Source organism: Cebus imitator, unplaced genomic scaffold (assembly GCF_001604975.1).
Source record: "Cebus imitator isolate Cc_AM_T3 unplaced genomic scaffold, Cebus_imitator-1.0 Scaffold431, whole genome shotgun sequence".
Taxonomy (NCBI): domain Eukaryota; kingdom Metazoa; phylum Chordata; class Mammalia; order Primates; family Cebidae; genus Cebus; species Cebus imitator.
In genome coordinates this window covers 882345-904189 of record NW_016107746.1, presented here as the reverse complement: position 1 = coordinate 904189, position 21845 = coordinate 882345, and the positions used below count along the sequence as shown (strand labels likewise).

At 40.4% G+C, this 21845-nt stretch overlaps 1 protein-coding gene across 1 annotated transcript in view; it reads left to right on the top strand.

Annotated features, from left to right (window-relative positions):
* Positions 1 to 21845, top strand: part of LIPA (lipase A, lysosomal acid type) — a 46833-nt gene that overhangs the window by 4037 nt on the left and 20951 nt on the right. Inside the window, exons 3-5 of the mRNA XM_017510129.2 lie at positions 1443 to 1560; positions 19411 to 19609; positions 20809 to 20918. Coding sequence (XP_017365618.1) covers positions 1443 to 1560; positions 19411 to 19609; positions 20809 to 20918 — 427 coding nt within the window. The remainder of the gene's footprint in view (positions 1 to 1442; positions 1561 to 19410; positions 19610 to 20808; positions 20919 to 21845) is intronic.

Sequence of the window (21845 nt, the reverse complement as noted above, 5' to 3'; positions counted from 1 at the left end):
TGAGCCACCATGCCTAGCTAATTTTTTTTTTTTTTGTATTTTAGTAGAGATGTGGTTTCACCATGTTGCCCAGGGTGGTCTCGAACTCCTGAGCTCAGGTGATCTGCCTGTCTTGGCCTTGCAAAGTGCTGGGATTACAGGTGTGAGCCACCATACCCTGTCCAATTTCTCTGAATCTTAGATTCAGTTTGCTAGACTTTTCTCACCAGCTATTATGTAGTTAACAAACCTCAGTTTACTGTTATATATACTTCTTAATAAGATAAATTATGATGTTTATTAATTTCATTTTTAAGTCTTACTAGATTTGTTTAAAAAATAAAAGTGTATTTCAACTGCGCAAGAACATTACTGCTACTGAGTGCTTGTTTTAGAGTACATTGAACAAAGATTGTGATTAAGAATATCCAGGGAACATATTTATATACAGAAGTCAAAGTATCTGAACAAAATTTTATTAGAATATGCAAAAATAACCACTTGACTATTAAAACACCTGCAAGTTATTAATCATAAGTAAACAATAAAATCTGGAAGTATGTCATTTAGGCACAAAATATCAGAAAAGTACAAATTATTAATGAAAACAGCAGCTTTAAAATAGATGTTGCAGCGACCCAGCTGAAGAATCAGGCAAGCTTAGGGACTTGGAGAGAAATTCAGAGTGAGCCAGGAGAGCATGACCTGATAACAGGGTCTTAAAGTTAAGTTTTACTTCTTAGCCCAAAGCTTTTCTTTTTACCTCCTAACTTTTCCAACGTTTAAAATAATTTTTTTATAAGAATGATAAAATTAAATTATTTCGAGTATTTATCTTAGAGCGGGTATGTGCAGTTATCTACATTAAATCCTCTGGATAATTGAGTTATCCATATCCCACTGAGCTCTTGATTAACAATTGTTCCATGAATCGTTCCTTATAGAGAGGTGAAGGTGACCATAATCCTCTATTTTGTTCAGGTTTTCTTCCGTCCCACCTTAACATTCTAGTATAATTTTTTTAGTCCATTGATAAAAACAGGTTACATTTTTTATGCTTTATTGGCCAGCAGGGGATCTCTCAAAACAAAGAAAGTGTTTTATACTTTCACAGTTCTAGCTGGCATATTTAGAAAAGAAAGAAATGAGTGTTTATTTGTGCCTGGTAGGCAGGATGGAAGCAAAGAGGCCCAAGCTGTGGTAAAGTTAGGTACATCTGGTATAAAACATGCTAGAATGATGAAACTGAAGTGTGACCAAACACCTGTAGGTAGAACACAAGCATGAAACAAGGGATTTACACTTCTGATGGGAGGTTGGCTGCTATATTTAGCTGACTAAACTTTCAATGACAAATGCTTTCTTAAAGCCTGGAGAACAGTTTATCTGCTCCTTTGCTTGTTAATGTGGGGGACTGTTTCAGATTCTATTCACCCAATTTCCATTGTCCTTTTTCTCTACAGAGTGAAATTATCTCTTACTGGGGATTCCCTAGTGAGGAATACCTAGTTGAGACAGAAGATGGGTATATTCTGTGCCTTAACCGAATTCCTCATGGGAGGAAGAACCATTCTGACAAAGGTATGGGAAAGCTCTTAAAAGTAAAAACCAGAATTTGGCCAGTTTTTGTGTTAGTAACCAAGTTCAGATTTAACTTGAAAACACTGAAATGGGATTATTTTTAGACGAAAGCACTAAATGTGTTACAGTTTTGCAAGGCATAGAAAAATACATTTTCTTTTAAAGAAGTAAGGGCAAGAGTCATCTAATTTCAAGTTTTGTTCAAAGGTCAGAATCATTTGAGGATGTGATAAAATCTCTGCAGCTTTTTTTAAGGAAGCGTCTTATTTAATGAAATGTTTTGAGCATTAAATAGATGGCTTTCGCAATTTGAAAATTATTTATTTTTTAAAAATTCACGTAATCTAAAAATCAGAGAATTAGAAGACATAAAGTGAAATGCCTCTCTTCTGTCTCACTCCCTACTTCCTACTTTTTTGTGTATCTTTCTAAAATAACTTCATTTTAAGATCTTTTTATTTCCAAAAATCGCATTAGAAACAAATACAAACACAGATTCTTATTTTCCCCTTGCTTCCATTTTAATGCGAAATATGGCACTATTTTGGTCATTGAATTTTTTACTTAATGCCTTAGAGATCTTTCCATACAATACATAAAGTCCATCTTCCACAGGCGATGGTATTTCACTATATGGCTGTATCATGATTTATTTAACAAGTGTCCTATTATTTATTTATTTATTTTTTTGAGACAGAGTCTCTCTCTGTCACCCAGGCTGGAGTGCAATGGCATAATCTCAGCTCACTGCAACCTCCGCCTCCCAAGTTCAAGCAATTCTCCCTGCCTCAGGCTTCCAAGTAGCTGGGATTACAGGTGCCTGCCACCACACCCGGCTAATTGTTGTAATTTTAGTAGAGACAGGGTTTCACCATATTGGCCAGGCTGGTCTCAAACTTCTGACCTCAGGTGATCCACCTGCCTCGGCTTCCCAAAGTGTTGGGATTATAGGCATAAGCCACTGTGCCCGCTAATACCAAGTGTCCTATTGATGAATATTTGTGCTATTTTCAGTCTTCTGTTGATAAATATTGCTGCTGTAAATAAGCTTTTGTGTGTGGAAGTTTATTTATAAGATACATGTCCAGAAATAAAATTTTTGGATCAGAGGATGTATGCATTTGTGATTTTGATATATATTGCTAAGTTGATTTTTATGTGCACGTGTCCTGATAATTACTATCACTCGGAATATATGAAAGTTCTTGGAGCTTTGGCTTAAAAAGTATATATGTACATATATATGTACATATATATTATATATATATATATATATATACACACACAATTTTTCTGTGTCTCATTTTATAACTCAAGCAAAATTATAGTTTCTAGTGCAGATAAAGGAATTTCTAGACAAACTGAAATTATTAAGCAGGAATTAGAAGAAGGATCTGATTTTTATTAAATTATCTCTTCAGATGTAGCTTATATTTATTTATTTAATTTTTTGAGATGGATTTTTGGTCTCATTGCCCAGGCTGGAGTGCAATAATGCAATCTTGGCTCACTGCAACTTCCGCCTCCCTGGTTCAAGTAAAATGTAGCTTATTCTCTAACATTTTTTGTTTCTGGAAACTTTTCTTGGAGAAATTAAGGTTTAGATTAAGGTAGTTAGCTAACTATTTATTCTTATATGGGCAGAAGAGCCACCTTTGCCTCAATTCCTGCCTAAATTGTTACTCAAAGCAAACTTAAAAACCCTCTGTGTTAATGTGAACATTATATTATTTTCCGCTTTGTTTTTTCTTAGTCTAATCTGATTTAACCTTTTTCTTCCATGTGTTCTAGTTATAATAAGGATTTTAATAATGTTTAGGTGGCCATGACAACCACTTTTTTTGAAATTTGATTTCTAACTCTTGAGATTTTTATGGTTTACAGATATATGCCATTAAGCTTCCTTTTAAAAAATAAATACATTATAAAATGAGTGGTGAGTTACAGTGAGAGCTTTTAGTTTTTCCTGCTTTCAAAACACTCAAAACATATATTTTATGCCAGAGTGATCATGTGATCTTGGTTTCCTTCCTTTTTTTTTCCCCGGAAAGAATAACCTCTGTATACTTATTTCAGACATTATAGAAAGAAAAATGTTTTATATTATTTTTCTTAAAATTATAGTTGTTTAATTAGGAGTGTAAATCACTGTTAGATGATGCTCAGAATCTCAATAAAACATGCTGAGAGCTCTCCTCCTATATCCACCTTCAGGCTTCTCTCTCCATACAGTGGTTAAAACACTCAGGGTCACATGCCCTACCTGTGTGTATCACACTGTTGGAGGTGAAGGTGTAGTGCCCTGGAATATGAAGAAAGTGAGCATAAATCTTGATATTCTCCCACATAATAGAAAGGAGACTTAGGGGACCTTGTGCTAGACCTGGGTCTGCCCTTGACTTCTTACGTACTTTTTTTTTAACCTCTGTGGGATATATGAAATATACTTTATTTTATTTTTGGCAGGAGGGCTGGGGGTTGGGAGAGTGGAGAGCCTAGGTCTTTAGAATGGAGGCATATAGACTGAAAGTACTCACTCTAAGCTAGATCTCTTCATAGCATTTGGTCCTCGTGTGCTTTCCCTATTTTGAAGAGGCCCTCCCTGTGGGGGATCAGTGATGTGTATGTCATACCTGCTATGAGCTAACCTCAGTGGGAAGTTTTCAAGGAAGTCTACGGTGAACAACTCTGTTCTCTAAAGGAATTGTGAGTTTTCTAAGAATTGCAAAGGTGCTTTTCTGATGGTTTGCATTTCCACAATCTAAAACAGAGCATGGACAGAGGCTCTTTACTGTCCTTCACTCCTCTTCAAGAGCAAGGGTGTTGCCACTGGTGTTATTTTGGCTGCTTAAAGGGAAGTAGATAAAAAGAATGGAGAGGGCCTTTCATACCCAGAGTGAAACACGTCCTCTTCTCGTGCATGCCACTTCCCCTCTGACTTCCTCCTCTATTATTAACAGCACCAGCATCCTCCTAATGACCTAGCCTGGAATCTGCAGAATCATTCTTGACCATCGGTCCTCTCTAGGCCACCCACGTTAAATTGCTGCAGTTCATCTTTTTCTTCTCTTTCCCTGACCACCATCCTACATTAGGCTCTTGTTACCACTTAACTGGGCACCTGAAATAAACTCGGCAGCTGAGAGAGTCTTGAGCCATTTCCATTTTTAAGGATCCCTGTATATTAACAAAAAGACAGAATTTCAAAACAGGATTATGGAAATTCAGTCTGCTTATATAATTTAAGAAATCAATGCTTTTAATACACACAAAATTACTGCTATACGTCCATACTATTTACAAGTAATTACAAAATATATTAAAACGTTATTCATTTTTTGGTATCACATTCCTTGTGGAACCTGAGTCTACAGCTGAATGGTGAGCATCTTTCAGTCCTGTCGCTGTGGGCCTGTGACTAACTGTGCAGCCTCACTTGGAGATCATGTTTTTTATATGAACACAGGGCTTGGCCACATGGCTTCTCTGCCCATGTTTGCCTACAAGCTTTACCTAACTACTGTCTTCTCTGCCAGCCTTCCTGTTCTTGTTCATCCTACGTGGTTTTGCAGGATTAAGTTTCTTAAAGCCCAGCTGTAATTATGTGAAATTGCCATTCAGCAATCTTCGGGGGTCTCAGAAATGAAGATGCACACTCTTCCTTGATATTCTGTCCTGGCTGGTATTTGTACCTTTCACCTATATTCTGTATAGTGGTAGCCCTTGGCTACTTGTGCAGTATATGTGTGCTGTTTCCACCATTAAGCAACCTTCTTAGGAAGTGTTGAGCAACCCTCGCTTTTTGCTTTTGCTCCTGAAGGGAATTGAAATTCAGAAATTAATCCTTCATAGGGAAGTAGTTCTATTTTCATCTGCTCAGCCTTATTTCAGAAAGTCATGGGGAGTTAGCACTAGAGGAATCTCAGATTCCTGTCTTGGCTAGGGATTTTTTTTTTTTTTTTTTTAACACAGTTTGCTGGTGGATTCCCAGGTAGAATTCTTGGTTTTGGCAACCTGTGTTCTAGACTAACACCCTCATGTTGTTGGATAAGACAGCCATGTTCAAAGAGGGAAAGGAATTTGCCTCAGGTTGGAGGGTCATGGCCTGGCCTCTCTGACTACAGATTCAGTGATTTTTGAACTGGAGAATGTGTCGTTACATAATAAATATTAACCCAGTTGATCCCATAATAGTCACAATATAGATTTTATTTGACTAAAACAAGGAAATACATACTGGTCTTGCATTAAATATGTAAAACAGCAACAACAAGGCAGATTTACTTATTGTCTGACTAGGAAATTGGCCAGTCATCAAAACACCGAGTGGCACATTTGTATCTGAAAATTATGCATCTGATTGCCGAGTGGGTGAAGTGGCATTCTAGACTGTGAAAGCCTGGAATAACTGCCTTCAGCATGCTGAAACAGGCTTTTCAACTGTGGCCTTAGCAAAGATTACCCAGGGGCTTCCCGCTGAACTGCTAGAGTCCTAATTGAAAATTCACAGCGTGATTTGTGAGTTAAGTCTTTAGAAGGAGACCATCAGCTTGTAGTTTGCTTTGATTGTTTATCTTAGGAGTCTGCTTGACTTCTAGATTTTTCTTTCCTTATAGACGTATCCTTCATTTCCAAAGAAATTATTTTTTGAATCACTGCAGTGCTCTAATAGGCTACACATAGGCCTTGGTAATCTGGTATAAAATTCCTCACCCCTGGTGGTGCTGAACAGTTGTGGGTTCATTAATCAATGCCCGAGCTTGGTGACTTGGGCTGAGCTCAGGCTCATGTGGCACCGTGATGGTACATTGTGTAAGGGATTGTGTTAGGAACCTTTGCCTAATGGAGGAGCATAAGTGAGGTCAGCCATAGAGTTTGTCTTGTAGACCCAGGTTGGGACCAGAGCAGAGAGTGCTCTGCCCTGTCCCTTTCCCTCCTCTTCCTCCTGGTTAACCGCTCTGACCTGTCCTCTGCCCTCAAACTAATTGTCATCTTCAGGGAGGATTTCTCCAGCCTCACACTAGGTCAGACCTCTGGCTACCTATTCTCATAGTTCTCTGTGTTTTTCTTCCATAGCAATTAAGACAGTAAACAATATCATATGTAGGTGATGATGTGTGTGACCTCTGTCATATTCACCAGACTCTGTGGAGTTGAAGACTTTTCTGTTTCTCTTTACCTGGTAAGTTGCTTTAGTTCCAGGCTGCAGCCTACCCAAGCATGTTTCTGCAGCCCTCCTGGGACTGGGTTGAGGAAAGCATTGCAATTTAATAGTGTCCCTTGCTCAAGGCCACACTGCATTAAGGATTCCCTACTCCTGAGCTCCTAGGAATCCACAAACACAACATGAAGGCTCGCTGTGGTGGGTAAAACTTGAAGCTTTATTGCCTCGTGGTTAAAGTGAGCATGTGAAGAGCCACCAGCCGTGGGTGTAAGTTCTGGCTCTACTACTTTAGCTGTGTGACCTTGGCAACTTTCTTTAGCTCTCGAAGTTTTGATTTATTCAATTACTAAACAGAAAGAATAATACTGGCTACTTCATAGGCTGTTGTGAAAATTTGATAAGACCTGTGAAATATATGCAGAAATATATGCACTACAATAAGTGCAGGTGATACAGTTTCTTTTAAAATATTTATTTATTTAAGATATTTAAATGAATGAATAAATAAATAGTTTTAAAGTCTTACCCTGTCTCACAGGCTACACAGGCTAGAGTGCAGTAGTACGATCATAGTGCACTGCATCCTCAAATGATCCTCCCACCTCAGCCCCCCAAAGTACTGGGATAACAGGCATGAACCATGGTGCCCAGCCTTGGTTTTTAATTTTGAAATGTTAACATGGATTTGATGGTGGTCTCTGATATTGGCTTCTTCAGGATTCAGCCCTCCACGACAGTGATGTATTCTAAACTGTACAAAAAGGAGGAAGATGCCTTTGTTTACAATGGACAGAAGTAAGAAAAGTAAGAAATGTAGTAGAACTATGCCTGGGGGTCAGGTGACAAGCACTGTGTCCTCCCTAGCCATATGTCCCCGAAAGTGCTTTCTTCTGTGGCCCCTCTGCTCCTTCTGTTGAGGGAGCATTTTGGATGGGAGCTGGATAATTTCCCAAAATTTGGTCAACTGTGAAACTCTGGAACTCAAGTTGCTGTGTTGCAAAGTTATCTGAAGACAGGCCGTGGTGGCACAGAGGGGCAGGGGAGACAGAAGGGCAGTTTGAGATGGAGATGATGAGCATGTTTGTCACATGACCTGGGTTTGATTCCCAGCTTCATCATATACTAACTGTTTGTCCTGGGGCCAATTATTTATTCTCACTAAGCCTCAGAGGCCCCAAAGGAGGAACAATGATATAAATGGCCCAGCACCATCCTGGGTGCATGAAGAACTCTAATTATGACAATGTTCCAGAAAGTTCTGCAGTGAACAAGACAGACCACATCACTGCCTTCATGTTGCCTGGTGATCACAGTAATTATTGCTGGTGGTGGGGAGCATAGCATTCTGAGGTATGGAACGGTTTTCTTCCCTGCTCTGTGATGCAGGGTGCTCTTGTGTTCACCCCTGCAGGTCACCTGCTCCCCAGCAGGGTGACAGTGAAGTGTGAGTTCAGTGGACTGTGCGGTGGCAAAGGCCACATGACTCTCTGAATATGTCCTGTGGACAGGCCAAGCACTGCGCTCTGTGTGAATCATCAGGTGAACTTTCATACAATTCTAGGGCATAAGAACTTCCATTAACCCTGTTTTACAGATGAGGAAACCAAAGTTTATAGGGGTTAATTAACTTGCCCAAGATAAAGCAGCTGATGGGTAGTGAAGACAGGAATCATACAGCCTGTGACTGTCCCTGCCCACTTGGCCCTCTTCTCAGGTCTGAGAACAGCTGTGATGTCCCTGATAAAGTCACACTGTGGAAAATGTCTGATTTAGATATTCTGCAGCTTGATTTCTGCTTACTACACCAACTCAGAGAGCTGTTAGGTGACTTATCTGAGATAACGCATGTAAAGCACTAAGTGTTCAGCATGGTGCCTGACACATTGTCAACACTTAGTATGCTCTTGCTGTTACTATGGCTATATTACCTGGGCTAACAAATGCCACTTCACTTTATCCTTCTTCACAGTGGTTATGTTCTAATAATATTTTAGTACGTTTACAGTTGACTCTTTAACAACATGGGGGCTATTGACAACTGCATATAACTTTTGTATTCCCCAAAACTTAACTAATAGCCTGCTGCTGACTGGAAGCCTTACCTATAACATACATAGTCGATTAACATATATTTTGTATGTTATGTGTATTATATACCATATTGTTATAATAAGTAAGCTAGAGAAAAGAAAATGTTATTAAGGAAATTATAAGGAAAAGAAAACGCATTTACTATTCATTAAGTGGAAGTGGATCATCGTAAAGATCTTCATTCTTATGTTGGAACAGGCTAAGAAAGAGAAGGAAGAGGAGGGGTTGGTCTTGCCGTCCCAGGAGTAGCAGAGGTGGGAGAGAGGGAGGAAGTGGAAGGGGAGACAGGAGAAGTAGGCACATTTGGGGTAACTTTATGAAAATTCATTGTAATTTCTGTCCTTTTAGCTTTTTCATTTCCCTAGAAATGTTTCTGTAGAATGGCAATTCTTCCATCATTTGCTTTAGTTTCGGTGCTTGTGTCACAGAAGCATCAGTGTTGTAAAAGAAGTCTTGAATAATTGCAGTTGCAGCCCTTCTGCTGAATTGTCTAACACCAGTTTGTTTTCTGGCACTGCTTCTCCTATGTCTTCTTTCCCATCATCTGGAGCTGTTTCAGAAGCACTCATCTCCATTAAGTCATCTTCTGTTAATTCCTCTGGTGTGTCCATTAGCCTTTGACTTTATTTAAGATACACATCTTGAAACCCTTTACCTGCACCCACCCTCCACATTTTTGCCATATCCACAATCTTTTTCTTGATTGGCTAAGTCATGGATCCTGTGAAGTCATGCACAACATCTGGACACAATTTTCTCCAGAAGGAATTCATTGTTTCTGTCTTGATAACTTTCATAACTTTTTCTGTAACAACAGTGGCATCTTCAGTGGTGTAATTCTTCCAGACCTTTATGATGTTCTCTCTGTTGGGGTTCTCTTCCATAATGTTGTCAGTCCTTTCCATAGTGTACGTGTGTCATGAGTCTTAAAGGTCCTTATGACCTCCTGATTTAGAGGCTGAATTAAAATTGTGTTTGGGGACAAGTAAACCACTTCGATGCCTTTGGTATTGAATTCATGGGATTCTGCATGGCCAGAGGCATTGTCTAATATCAAAAGAAAGTCCCTTACTGGCAAGGTACTTCCTGGCTTCAGGAAAAAAGCATCAGTGGAACCAATCTGGAAATAGTTCTCATTGTCCAGTCCTTCTTACTGTACAAACAAAGGACTGGCAGCTGGTGTCTATATTTTCCTGTCAAGGCTGAGGGATTAGCAGATTTATAGATAAGGGCAGACCTGACCATCAACCCTACTGCATTTGCACAAAACAGCAGAGTTAGCCTATCCCATCCTGCCTTAAATCTGGTGCTTGCTTCTCTTCCTTACTAATAAATGTCCTTTGTGGGTTTTTTTTTTTTTTTTTTTTTTTTTCTGCATTAGAAACCTGTTCAAGCAGATACGTTTTCCTCCAGGAACTTATATGTAGCCTCTTGGTTGGCAGAAGCTGCTTCTTCTGTTATCGTGACATATTTTTAAAGTTTTTTTTTTAACTTTTAATTCTTAAAATTAATTAACTTTTGGTTTTTAGAGTCCACATCTTGCCCTGTCACCCAGCTGGAGTGTAGTGGCACATTTATAGCTCACTATAACCTCTAAGTCCTAGGCTCAAGCAGTCTTCTCACTTAGCCTTCCAAGTAGCTAGGACTACAGACATGTACCAACTATACTCAGCTAACTTTTAAAACAATTTTTGGTAGAGATGAGGTCTCAGTATGTTTTTCAGGCTGGTCTCAAACTCTTGGCCTTAAGAGATCCTCCCACTTTGGCCTCTCAAAGTGCTGGGATTACAAACATGAGCCACCATGCCTGGTCTATCTTGGCATTTTAAAAGCCAAACCTCTTTGTAAAAATATCAAACCATTTTTTGTTGGCATTAAATTCTCCAGCTTTAGATTCTTCACCTTCTTTTTTCTTTAAGTTGTCATATAATGACTTTGCTCTTTTTTCTTGAATCTTAGAGTCTAGAATCTATTCTTGCTTTTCCTTGAGTATTAGGGTCTAGAATCATAGTAGAGCAATTCTGCACCCACATAAAAGCTGCGTTTTCAATATGAGATAAAAGGTATTTCAGAAAAAGTGCCAGGTTTTTGTGCTTGCTGTCATAGCTGCAATGACAAAAGTGGCAGAGCTGCTACATTTCTTTTTTTAAAAGACATTTAAAAAATTTTTTATTTTTTTAAAACAATTGTCCTATGTGTCATTTATCTTGAAATGAAGACAACTGAAACTGCAGATCTCAATGTATGGCAGGTATCAAGCAATTCAACTTCTTGTAATGTCTGGACTTTTCTCTGCTTTTAGGGAGCACTCCTAGATCACTATTAGTTCTTTGCATGGGACCCATGGTGTTATTCAAGGTGTATAATATTGCACTAAACATGATGAAAAACATATGAGCACTGCAAAAGATCACTTTATACCGAAATATGCAATTTACTGGAGACATGAACTGCTCATGTGGAGATGACTAGTGTCACTGGAATTTTAAGCAGATATTCACAATACTTGAGCTCACCACAAGAGCAGCAGGAGGTGGCTACAAAATTATTACAGTAGTACACTATATACTATAGTTGATTTTATACCGTTGTGGTTTAATACCACATCTTTACATTTGTTTAAATTTCTTTTAACTGTGAGTGGCACCATGTGTAGTCTGTAAGCGTGTGTCTAAGTTTTGAAAATTTTCTTTTTGGCCAGGCGTGGTGGCTCACGCTTATAATCCCAGCACTTTGGGAGGCCGAGGCAGGTGGATCATGAGGTCAGGGAGATCAAGACCAGCCTGACCAAGATACGGGGTTGCCGTATCTACTAAAAATACACAAATTAGCTGGATGTGGTGGTAGGCTCCTGTAATCCCAGTTACTCAGGAGGCTGAGGCAGGAGAATCACTTGAACCTGGGAGGTGGAGGTTGTAGTGAGCCGAGATCATACCACTGCACTCCAGCCTGTGTGGCAAAGTGAGACTCTGACTCAAAAAAAAAAAAAAAGAAAATTTTAACTTTTTATACTTTGTGTATATTTATGGTAATAAATAAAAAATAGGCTAATATCTAAATGTATTTTATGCATTCATGGCATACCTAGCCTTTTAGTAACTTTTCATTATTTCCAGGCTACAGAGTTGGTCTGTTAGTTTTTCTCAAATTGTTGCCAATCTCCAACAAATTTTTCAATGTTTATTGAAAAAAATCCATGGATGAGTGGATCTGTGCAGGTCAAACCTGTGTTAAGTTTAATGGCCAACTGTATATATGTATTATTGTTACTAGCAGGGACTGTTATTTATTCAGCTTTACTACGTATTAACTACTTCATCATCCTCACTTTAGAAAAGGACACCTATACTTCGGAAAGAGTTGAGCAAATCCTGCAAAGTTTTGTTGCCTTTAAGAACTGAGGTCTTCTTCATGCTATTGCCCTGGTGTCTGACCTCCTCCTTGTTCCCTCTTTTGGTTCTGCCCTGGACCTCAGCTGGTTTCTCACACGTGTTTTGGAATGTGACAAAGTCCTATCTGGACTCAGCATCCTGGCAAAGAAGGCCAGTGCCTTGGGAGGCAGGAGGAACTTCCCCACCCACTTGGTCATCTTCCTCCTGTGGGACTGTGTGCTCAGCACATTCAGTTTCGGAGCCTGAGTAATCCCCTCCTGGCTTCCACCCACACTGGAAAGGCAGCATCATGGAACTGGCACCAGCTTTGTCCTATTTAGGACCATGATGAAATTACTTGCCATCTACAGGCCAAGAAATGATCTTTTAGTCTTTTCCCTTAATCCCCAGCCCTCCTAGAGCCACCCGTAGGGCACAGCTGGGGAAGGCAGCCTTTGACCTGTCATGCTGGTTTGTTGCTCAGACAAACAGGACTTCAGGATGCCTGAGTGCATTGAAAAAGCTGGGCCTTGGAGAAGCTGCTTGAACAGGTGAGGCCAAGTGAGTTCCCCTCCTTTCATTCCCTATCCGATCCATCTACTAGAGATGACTTTCTTCAAGCACCTTGTCCACATCCTTTCAAAATAGCTTCCTGCCTTCAGCCAGAAGGCCTCAGTGTGTTCTAGAGACTTCTCTCTTGTTAACCTTCTTTCCCTAGCAAAGCAGTGAAAAGCATGGCCTGTGGTGTCAGACACCCCTGGTTAGACTCCAACTTCTCTACTTCCTAGCTCTCATTCAGCCTTGGGCAAGTTACATGACTTCTCTGCCACAATTCCCTGTTCTGTTAAATGGCAGTAGTGCCAACTTCAAAGGATTTTCAATACAGTACCTAGAGCATATAAGCATACAGTCGGAGCTAGCTATCATTTCAATCAGCTGTTCTCAGCAAGGTGAAGTGAAATCTAAAATAGTTCACGGGAAGATGTGAGTGGCAACAGGTTTAACCCTCCCAGAGAGAAACATCTTTTGCCAGTAAATCCTTAAATCCTTGTTTGGTGGTGGGATGGGAAAGAACCACATTGTACCTTACTATCTTCCCCCTGGTGGGAGCAGGTGAGAGAAGCTGGCAGACAGTTGGCTGGGCCTGCTTCCAGTGCCCAGTCTATTCCATACCCTTTGGTATTCACCCAATGCCTGAGGGAAGGGGCAAGCAGTTTAGCAGACATTTTTAAAGGTTTTCTGCCCCAGGATTCGATACTATTTTCTTTGTTGAGGATCCATCATGCCTAATGGGACTGCTGTCTCTGGAAGCTCAGTAAGTTATATCCTCTGCATCTCCCTCCTCAGAAGAGCCTTTTTTTTTGTTCTGGGATGAAAGGAAACTGGCCCAGCCTGGAAAGATGTGTACCCCATGAAGTCCTTCCTATACCTTGTGTCCCCAAGTCACACGAGGCACTGGACTTTCCTAGTGGTTTCCCAGCCTGGCTGCATGTCAGAATCAGGTAGGGAGCCCTTCATGTGCACCATGGGGTCCCACCCAGCCAAGGCGTGGGTTCGGTATCAGCTCTCTATTTATTTGGCTCCTGTGCTTTCTCCAGAACCCTTTGTGGAAACATCTGTCTCTTACTTAGGATCTGGGTCAAATGTTTCTCCCTCTGGCTGAGTAACTTTCTCCTTCTTCTGGATCTTCCTGAGTGGTGCTCTAGCCTTCTTCTTGCTGGGCTGGTCATTGTGCATCTGTCAGCCCAGACGATGGAGCTCCCTGTGGGAGGGAGTGTGGGTTACCAGTCTTTGCATTCCCAGCATCTATTAGGTTGGTGCAAAAGTAATTGTAGTTTTTGCTATTACTTTTTTTTTTTGGAGGGGGGGTATGGAGTCCTGCTCTGTAGCCCAGGCTGGAGTGCAGTGGTGCAATCTCGGTACACCACAACCTCCACCTCTTGGGTTCAAACAGTTCTCCTGCCTCAGCCTCCCAAGTAGCTGGGATTACAGGTGCCCACCACCATGCCTGGCTAATATATATATTTTTTGTATTCTTATTAGACACGGGTTTCATCATGGTGGTCAGGCTGGTTTCAAACTCTTGACCTAATTGATCTGCCCATTTTGGCTTTCCAAAGTGCTGGGATTACAGGTGTGAGCCACTGTGCCTGGCCTGCCATTGCAAAAACCACAATGACTTTTGCAACAACCTAATAGCACAGTGGCTGCTACTCAGTAGGCATCGCTAAAGGTTTACACAAAACATAATATGTGTTTTCAAATCAGTTCTTGATATTTTAATTTCTAGTGCACTGCCTAAGATACAGCACATTCTCATTAAAAATTCTTCAGCTGAATGTGGACGTCACAGCTGAGTGGCCTCCATTACTCTAAAGCCATGCCATTTGTCAGGTGTTTGCCTTTATCAGCCCCTTTCCTCATCTGTCAGTATTTCCCATGAGAAAACAGTGTGGTCTGCAGTACCCTTTGCAGTGCTTGGCCCAGATTTTCCAGATTTGAAAACATTTAGCTTGCAAAGAATAGATTCACTGTCTCTTTCCCATCTGGTGCATCTTTTGTGTCTGTTGTTCATTGAGCCTTTGTATTCAGTTTGAAGTGAGGGATGGAAAAACCCAAACAAACAAACAAGCAAAACAATTAGAAAAATAGTGGCTTTGATTTGTTCTTTCTATTTTACAGATGTCTTAACAAATCCCTGAGTTTTGTCCACACTCTCCCCATCAATCCCACTGGACAGCTTTGCTGTCACTCTGCGGTCTACACCAGCAGGTCTGTTTATGTGCATGTGTTCGTACATGCGTGTGTGCTGCTGTGTTCTCTTTATTCCTGAGCTGTCACTCCCATTTTGTGCCCAGCCACTTGTGGCACTGAGTTAGGGGTAATGAATATCCATAGATAACCCCTTCATGTAAATAGTTTATTTTAATGTTGCTAAACTGTTATTTTCTTTGTTTCTTTTTCTGTCAAACATGAACTCTTTATAACCTATATTGCAGTAATGGTTGTTTTGGGCAAGGTCAAATCCACAGAAATGTAATACATGGGGCAAAGCCAGGAGCTTTGGGAAAACCTTCCATGGTGGGCAGGGTAAAGGTCTGGGAACTTTTTAGAAGGCTCCTTTAAAGGATGAAGTAATTCCCTGAGAAAAGCGTTGTACAGGTGTGAATTAGGTCTGGGTGGAAGGAGGTCATTTACAGGTGTTCTTAGAAGCCACTCAGCTGCCTTAGACGTGGTCTCCTGGGTAGCATGTGCTCCAGCTGTCCACATGCAATTGTTCACATGCATTCCTTGTTTTACACTTACCTCCCAGGAAAGCTGCGGCAGCTCCTCATTGCCCTTGGGATTCCAGGAGTTATTCATTGGGGATGTTTAAAGACTTTCCTGGGGAATCCAGGAGTTATTTATTGGGGATGTTTAAAGATTTTCCTGATATATCTTTGACTTGTCCACTTCCACATTTCCCCTTCAAAGCTCCTGGAGGTTAGAGAGAGAAGTACAGAGACTTCAGGGGAATTTTAAACATTCCTCATCGAGAGAAGGTGGGGAGCTGAGTCTTGCTCCCATGAGCTGGCCAACATCTCCCTTCCAGCCTCTGTTCTGGCCTGGCTGCCACACATCACCCTCCTCCTCCTCTCTCAGTTATCCCTGCCCCAGGGCCTCTCTGGTTTCAAACCATTCCTGCCTTTCTCTGGACACTCTTCCCTGAGAAGTGGAACAGGCAGCCTCGGGTTTTCCACTGTTAGCTACAGAGGCACAGATTGGAACAGGTGCCAAGAATTAGGCCACCTATGGAGCCTTCCTCTTGTTTCACTTTGACTCTGCATCCCGAGGGAAGACAATTGCAGTTGTTTTTGTTGGAAATGACCTGACCTGTGGGAGCATCCTGCTCCTGGCCTTTGAAAGTCAAGTTGCCTTCCTCATGGCCTAGCCCCCCAATCACTTTCTATGCGTGAAAAGGGTCTCAGCATACCTAAGGAGCTGTGGCATGAGCAGGAAAGCCCTTCTTTCTTCTCCATCAGTAGGGCAAAGCCACTGCATCGTATAGCTCCTGGGTGCCGTTCACACTGCATTGTATAGTTACCATGAAATGACGACGCTGCCTGCAGTTGCCAACAAGGCAGCCCTACTTTGGATGAACTATTATTCAAAACACTTTTTTCAACTATAATTTAATGATGAATTAATTTTGGTGATTATTACTGTCACTTACACTGAAGTTTATAATTTTGAACTTTTAATGATCATTTTTTTTCATATTTTCCTAGCTGGATTATCATCTTCATTGAAGTGAAGAAGCCTGTGCATAAGACACTGTATCTACCACAGTGCCTTCCACATACACTTTTCATAGTAAATTCAGTCTTGTTAATATTGCATTAAAATGAACCTTTGAAGGCAAACATGAGCATATTGAGTAGCCCTAATCTTGTTCTATTTGCTTTCTATTTTCTCCCCATGTCTAGAAGTTCATTTACATGGCCCTGGCATTTCTATTTTGTGATTAGAAAATCACAGCAGCCAGACATGATGGCTCACTTCTGTAATCCCTGCACTTTAAGAGCCTGAGGCAAGAGAATCACTTGAGGCCAGGAGTTTGAGACCATCCTGGGCAACACAGTAAGAACTCATCTCTATGAAAAAATTTTTTAAAAAATTGGCTGGATGTTGTGGTTCATGCGTGTAATCCCAGCTCCTCAGGGCCCTGAGTGGGAGAATCACTTGAGCCCAGGAGTCTGAGAACAGCCTGGCAACATTGTGAAACATCCTCTCCACAAAACCCACAAAAATTAGCTGGCTGTGGTGGTGCATGCCTGTAATCACAAACTACTCCGGAGGCTGAGGTGGAAGGATCACTTGAGCCCAGGAGACGCAAGATCATGCCACTGCACTCCAGCCTGGTGACAGACCAAGACCCTATCTCTCTCAATCAATCAGTCAATCAATCAATCAATCAATCAATCACATAAGTGAATAAAATGAAACTCATGGTCAGTATAATGTCAGCTCCATGGGGGTACTTTTTTTCCCTCTTGTTTTTGTTCTCTGCTTTGTTCTCAGTGCTGAAAAGAATGCCTGGCACATAGTTGGCACTCAATAAAGGCTTGTTTCACAAATAATCGAAAAGTCTCAGCATTAGAGAAGCAGCTTGAGGTCAGGTTTCTTTGGCTTCCATGTCTTTGTCTTCTTTCTTTTCTCCTTTCCTTTTCCTTTCCTTTCCTGCTTTTCTTTTCTTTTCTTTTTTTGAGACAGAGTCTCTTTCTGTCACCAGGCTGGAGTGTAGTGGTGCAATCTCAGCTCACTGCAACCTCTGCCTCCTGGGTTCAAGTGATTCTCCTGCCTCAGCCCCCCAAGTAGCTGGGATTACAGGCATGCACCATCATGCGCAGCTAATTGTTATAATTTTAGTAGATGGGGTTTCACCATGTTGGCCAGGATGGTCTCTATCTCTTGACCTAGTGATCCATCTGTATCAGCTTTCCAAAGTGCTGGGATTACAAGTGTGAGCCACTGTGCCTGGCCTGTTTTTTTCTGCTGTATCATTGTCTCAGGTACAGGGGAGTAGAAAATAAATTCTCACAGGGAGACACATACACATAATTTTATGAATTTGTGTGTGTGACCCTTTTTATCTATATAACTTTTTTAGCATAAAACATTTGTATTAAATTTTATTTTTTTAAAAGCAGTTTTAAGTTCATAGCAAAATTGAGTGGAAGGTACAGAGATTTCCCATATACCCTCTGCCCCCACACTCCCCTGTAATGAATGTCCCCCAGAGTGGAATTGTAATTGTTATAGCTGATGAACCTACATTAACACTAGGCCATAGTTTACATTAGGGTTCACTTTTTATTTTTGAGATGGAGTCTCACTCATTTTTTTTTTTGAGATGGACTTTCATTCTGTTACCCAGGCTGGAGTGCAGTGGTGCAATCTTGGCTCACTGTAACCTCTGCCTCCTGAGTTCAAGCAATTCTCCTGCCTCAGCTTCCTGAATAGCTGGGATTACAGGTGCATGCCACCATGCCCAGCTAATTTTTTTTTTTTTTTGTATTTTTAGTAGAGACAGGGTTTCGCCATGTTGGCCAGGCTAGTCTCAAACTACAGACCTCAAGTGATCCACCCACCTCAGCCTCCCCAAGTGTTGGGATTACAGGTGTGAACCATCATACTTGGCCGTTACAGTTCACTCTTTATGTTGTATATTCTATAGTTTTGGACAAATGTATGATGACAGGTATCTACCACTTTAATATCATACAGAGTGGTCTCGCAGCCCTAAAAAATCCTCTTTGCTCTATGAATCCCTTCCTCTCTCCTAACCTCTGGCAACCAGGATCTTTTTTACTGTCTCTCTAGTTTTGCCTTTTCCAGCATGTCATATAGAATGTAGCCTTTATAGATCTTAGTAATATGCATTTAAGATTCCTCTATGTCTTTTCATGGCTTGATAGCTCATTTCCTTTTAGGGCTGAACAACACTCCATCGTCGGATGTAGCACAGTTTGGTCATCCATTCATTTACTGGACGACATCTTGGTTGTTTCTAAATTCTGGCAGTTATGAGTAAAGCTACTATAGACATCTATATGCAGGTTTTGTGTAAACGTTGTTTTCAACTCCTTTGGGTAAAATACCAAGGAATTATGTGGTATTTCATATGGATTATATGGTAAGAGTCTGTTTAGTTTTGTAAGAAACTGTCAAGCTTTTCCAGTGTGGTGCTACCAGTTTGCATTTCTACCAGCAATGAATGAAATTTCCTATTCCTCCACATCCTCATCAGCAATTGGTGTTTTCAGCGTTTTTGGATATTGGTCATTCTGATACATGTATAGTAGTGTCTCATCATGTGTGATCTTTTTCTTTCCTTTGGTTTATTTTGTTAGGAATTATTGTGAGAGATGCAATTACCAAAGCAAACTGTAAAAACATCTTATAAGTTCTTAAAAATATGTTGATTTTTGTTCATGCTGCTAAGTAAGTGTGTCTTGTTGCTGGTCATGCAAAACATGGTCCAGTTTTACTGCTACCTTGCCAGCGCTGTTTAAAAAAATTCTTTACTAATGTCATGTGGGAGTACATCGCTACCTCAAGATTTTAATTTACTTCTAGTTCATTATTTGCTTATGGATCTTTTATGAATGTTCTATTTAGCAAGATATCATGTTTGTTTTGAAGCTTGGTGCTTCTACCTCCTAAACAATGAATGTTTTTCAGGTCCCAAACCAGTTGTCTTCCTGCAACATGGCTTGCTGGCGGATTCTAGTAACTGGGTCACAAACCTTGCCAACAGCAGCCTGGGCTTCATTCTTGCTGATGCTGGTTTTGATGTGTGGATGGGCAACAGCAGAGGAAATACCTGGTCTCGGAAACATAAGACACTCTCAGTTTCTCAGGATGAATTCTGGGCTTTCAGGTATATTTGAATTGATAATGGCATGGCTGTATTTCCTTAGTGCTCTTAAAGCAGACACACAGGATTCCAGCAGACGAGGCAGATGGGTGGGTAACTTTGAAGTTGTATGAGAGGGGAAGCTGGTGTCTTTTGAAAGTTTTTAAATGTTGCTAGGAATTTAATGACTAGCAGTAAAGTAAATTATAAGTAAATGATTACTTTAAGATTTAGATTTAGTTAGGAATTCTTACGTTATTTTGGCATTTCTGGTGGTGTGGGAGCTGCTGGGTAAATGCGGTTCCATAACTTTCCTCCTTTCTCCATAAATATGTACTCCAGATGTTCACTTTTCTTCTTTCCAGAAATTATCCTTTCCTCTGTCTTACTTCTGGCTCTACCAATTAATTGCTGTACAACATTGGACATATTACATAAGCCCCCTGTGTCTTGGTTTCCTCATTTGTTAAAATGGGGCATAATAAACACCTACCTCATAAGGTCACTGGGGGCTTAAAAGAGAGGATGCAGGAAGGAACCTCTACAGAGCCTGGCACATTGTAGGAGCTTGCTAGGTGTTGGCTCTTCTCCTGACAGTGGCAGCAGGCACACACACATGCCCATATGCACACCTGGATTTTGGTCTATGTTTTGGTTTCAGGTATTAGAGAAAGTCAGCAGCACAATAGCAGCCTCTGGGCTTGCTTCCCGTTTGTAAAACCAGAGGCCACTCTAAGGACCTGAAACACAAGAATGAGAGCTTTTACCAAAAGGCATATACAAAAATAGATTTATTGTCACATTATTTGTAACAGCAGAAAACAGGAAACGACTCAAATGCATGTCAGCAGTGAATGGACAAAGTGTTATATATTTATATAGTAGAATAAGAATGAACAACCTACGATTATATGCAGCAAAAAATGGATGAAACCAGATACAGAAGAATACACACTGTATAATTCTACTTACAGAAATATTTAAAATGGCTACAACTAATTTATGGTGTGCAAAATGAGCACAATAGTTACCTTTGGGAGACACAATTGTAAGAGCGCCCAAGGGGGCTTCTGCAGTCCTTCTGATATTGTTTCCTGGACTCATTGCTGGCTTTCACAGCTGTGTTTAGTTTGTGATAACTCATTAAACTGCATACTCAGTATGTGTGTGCTATTCTATTGCATGTACTATTTCAATGAAAGAGTTCTTCTCTTGGATTACAGTTATGATGAGATGGCAAAATATGACCTACCAGCTTCTATTAGCTTCATTTTGAATAAAACTGGCCAAGAACAAGTGTATTATGTGGGTCATTCTCAAGGCACCACCATAGGTATGTATGTAAATAAGATCAGAAGTCGATATAAAGTCTTCATTACAGAGTTTGTACTTACAAGTGAAATATAAAAAGACGTAAGCTCAAATACAGTTTATTTTAAAACGCCAAACAGAAATAATGAATAGGATAAGGAATTTTGGTAACATTTAGTCTTCTCTGAAAATTAATGGTATATAGTTTTCTCGAAATTGAAATTAATGTAAGCCCCGATATATTACATGTTTTCCTAGATAAAGCAAGATGGGGATGTGAGAGGGTAGAAAACAAGTAGTTTCTAAATTCAGTGGCATTTTAAAAGAAAACGAAAAAAAAGTACTGCTTTCTGAAGTTAAGTGGAATTTAACTAACTGCAGGTATAAGTTACATTTAGTTTACAAACAATTTTGAAAAGTGATGTGCATTTTAATTTATGCTGATTATTTAAGTAATGTGTGTTCACTGTAGAAAAACAGAAAATTTAGCAAAGTTAAAGAAAATAAAAATTGCCCATAATTATAGTAAGCAGGAGTTTCTACTTGTGCTCTTTGCTCCACTGCTCACTAAAGTGACATTCTGGGGCCAAGTGGCAAGAAGTCAAAGAAGGTTGTATTAGTCTGTTTTCACAGTGCTAATACAGACATACATGAGACTGGGCAATTTATAAAGAAAAAGAGGTTTAATGAACTCACAGTTTAATGGATGGTGAGCTAGGGAGGCCTCACAATCATGGTGGAAGATCAAGGGATGTCTTACATGATGGCAGACAAGAGAGAATGAGAGCCAAGTGAAAAGGGGTTTCCCCTTATAAAACCATCAAATCTCATGAGACGCATTCACTACCCCAAGAACAGCACGTGGGAAACTGCCTCCATGATTCAATTATCCTCCATCAGGTTCCTCCCACAACACATGGGAATTATGGGAACTACAATTAAAGATGAG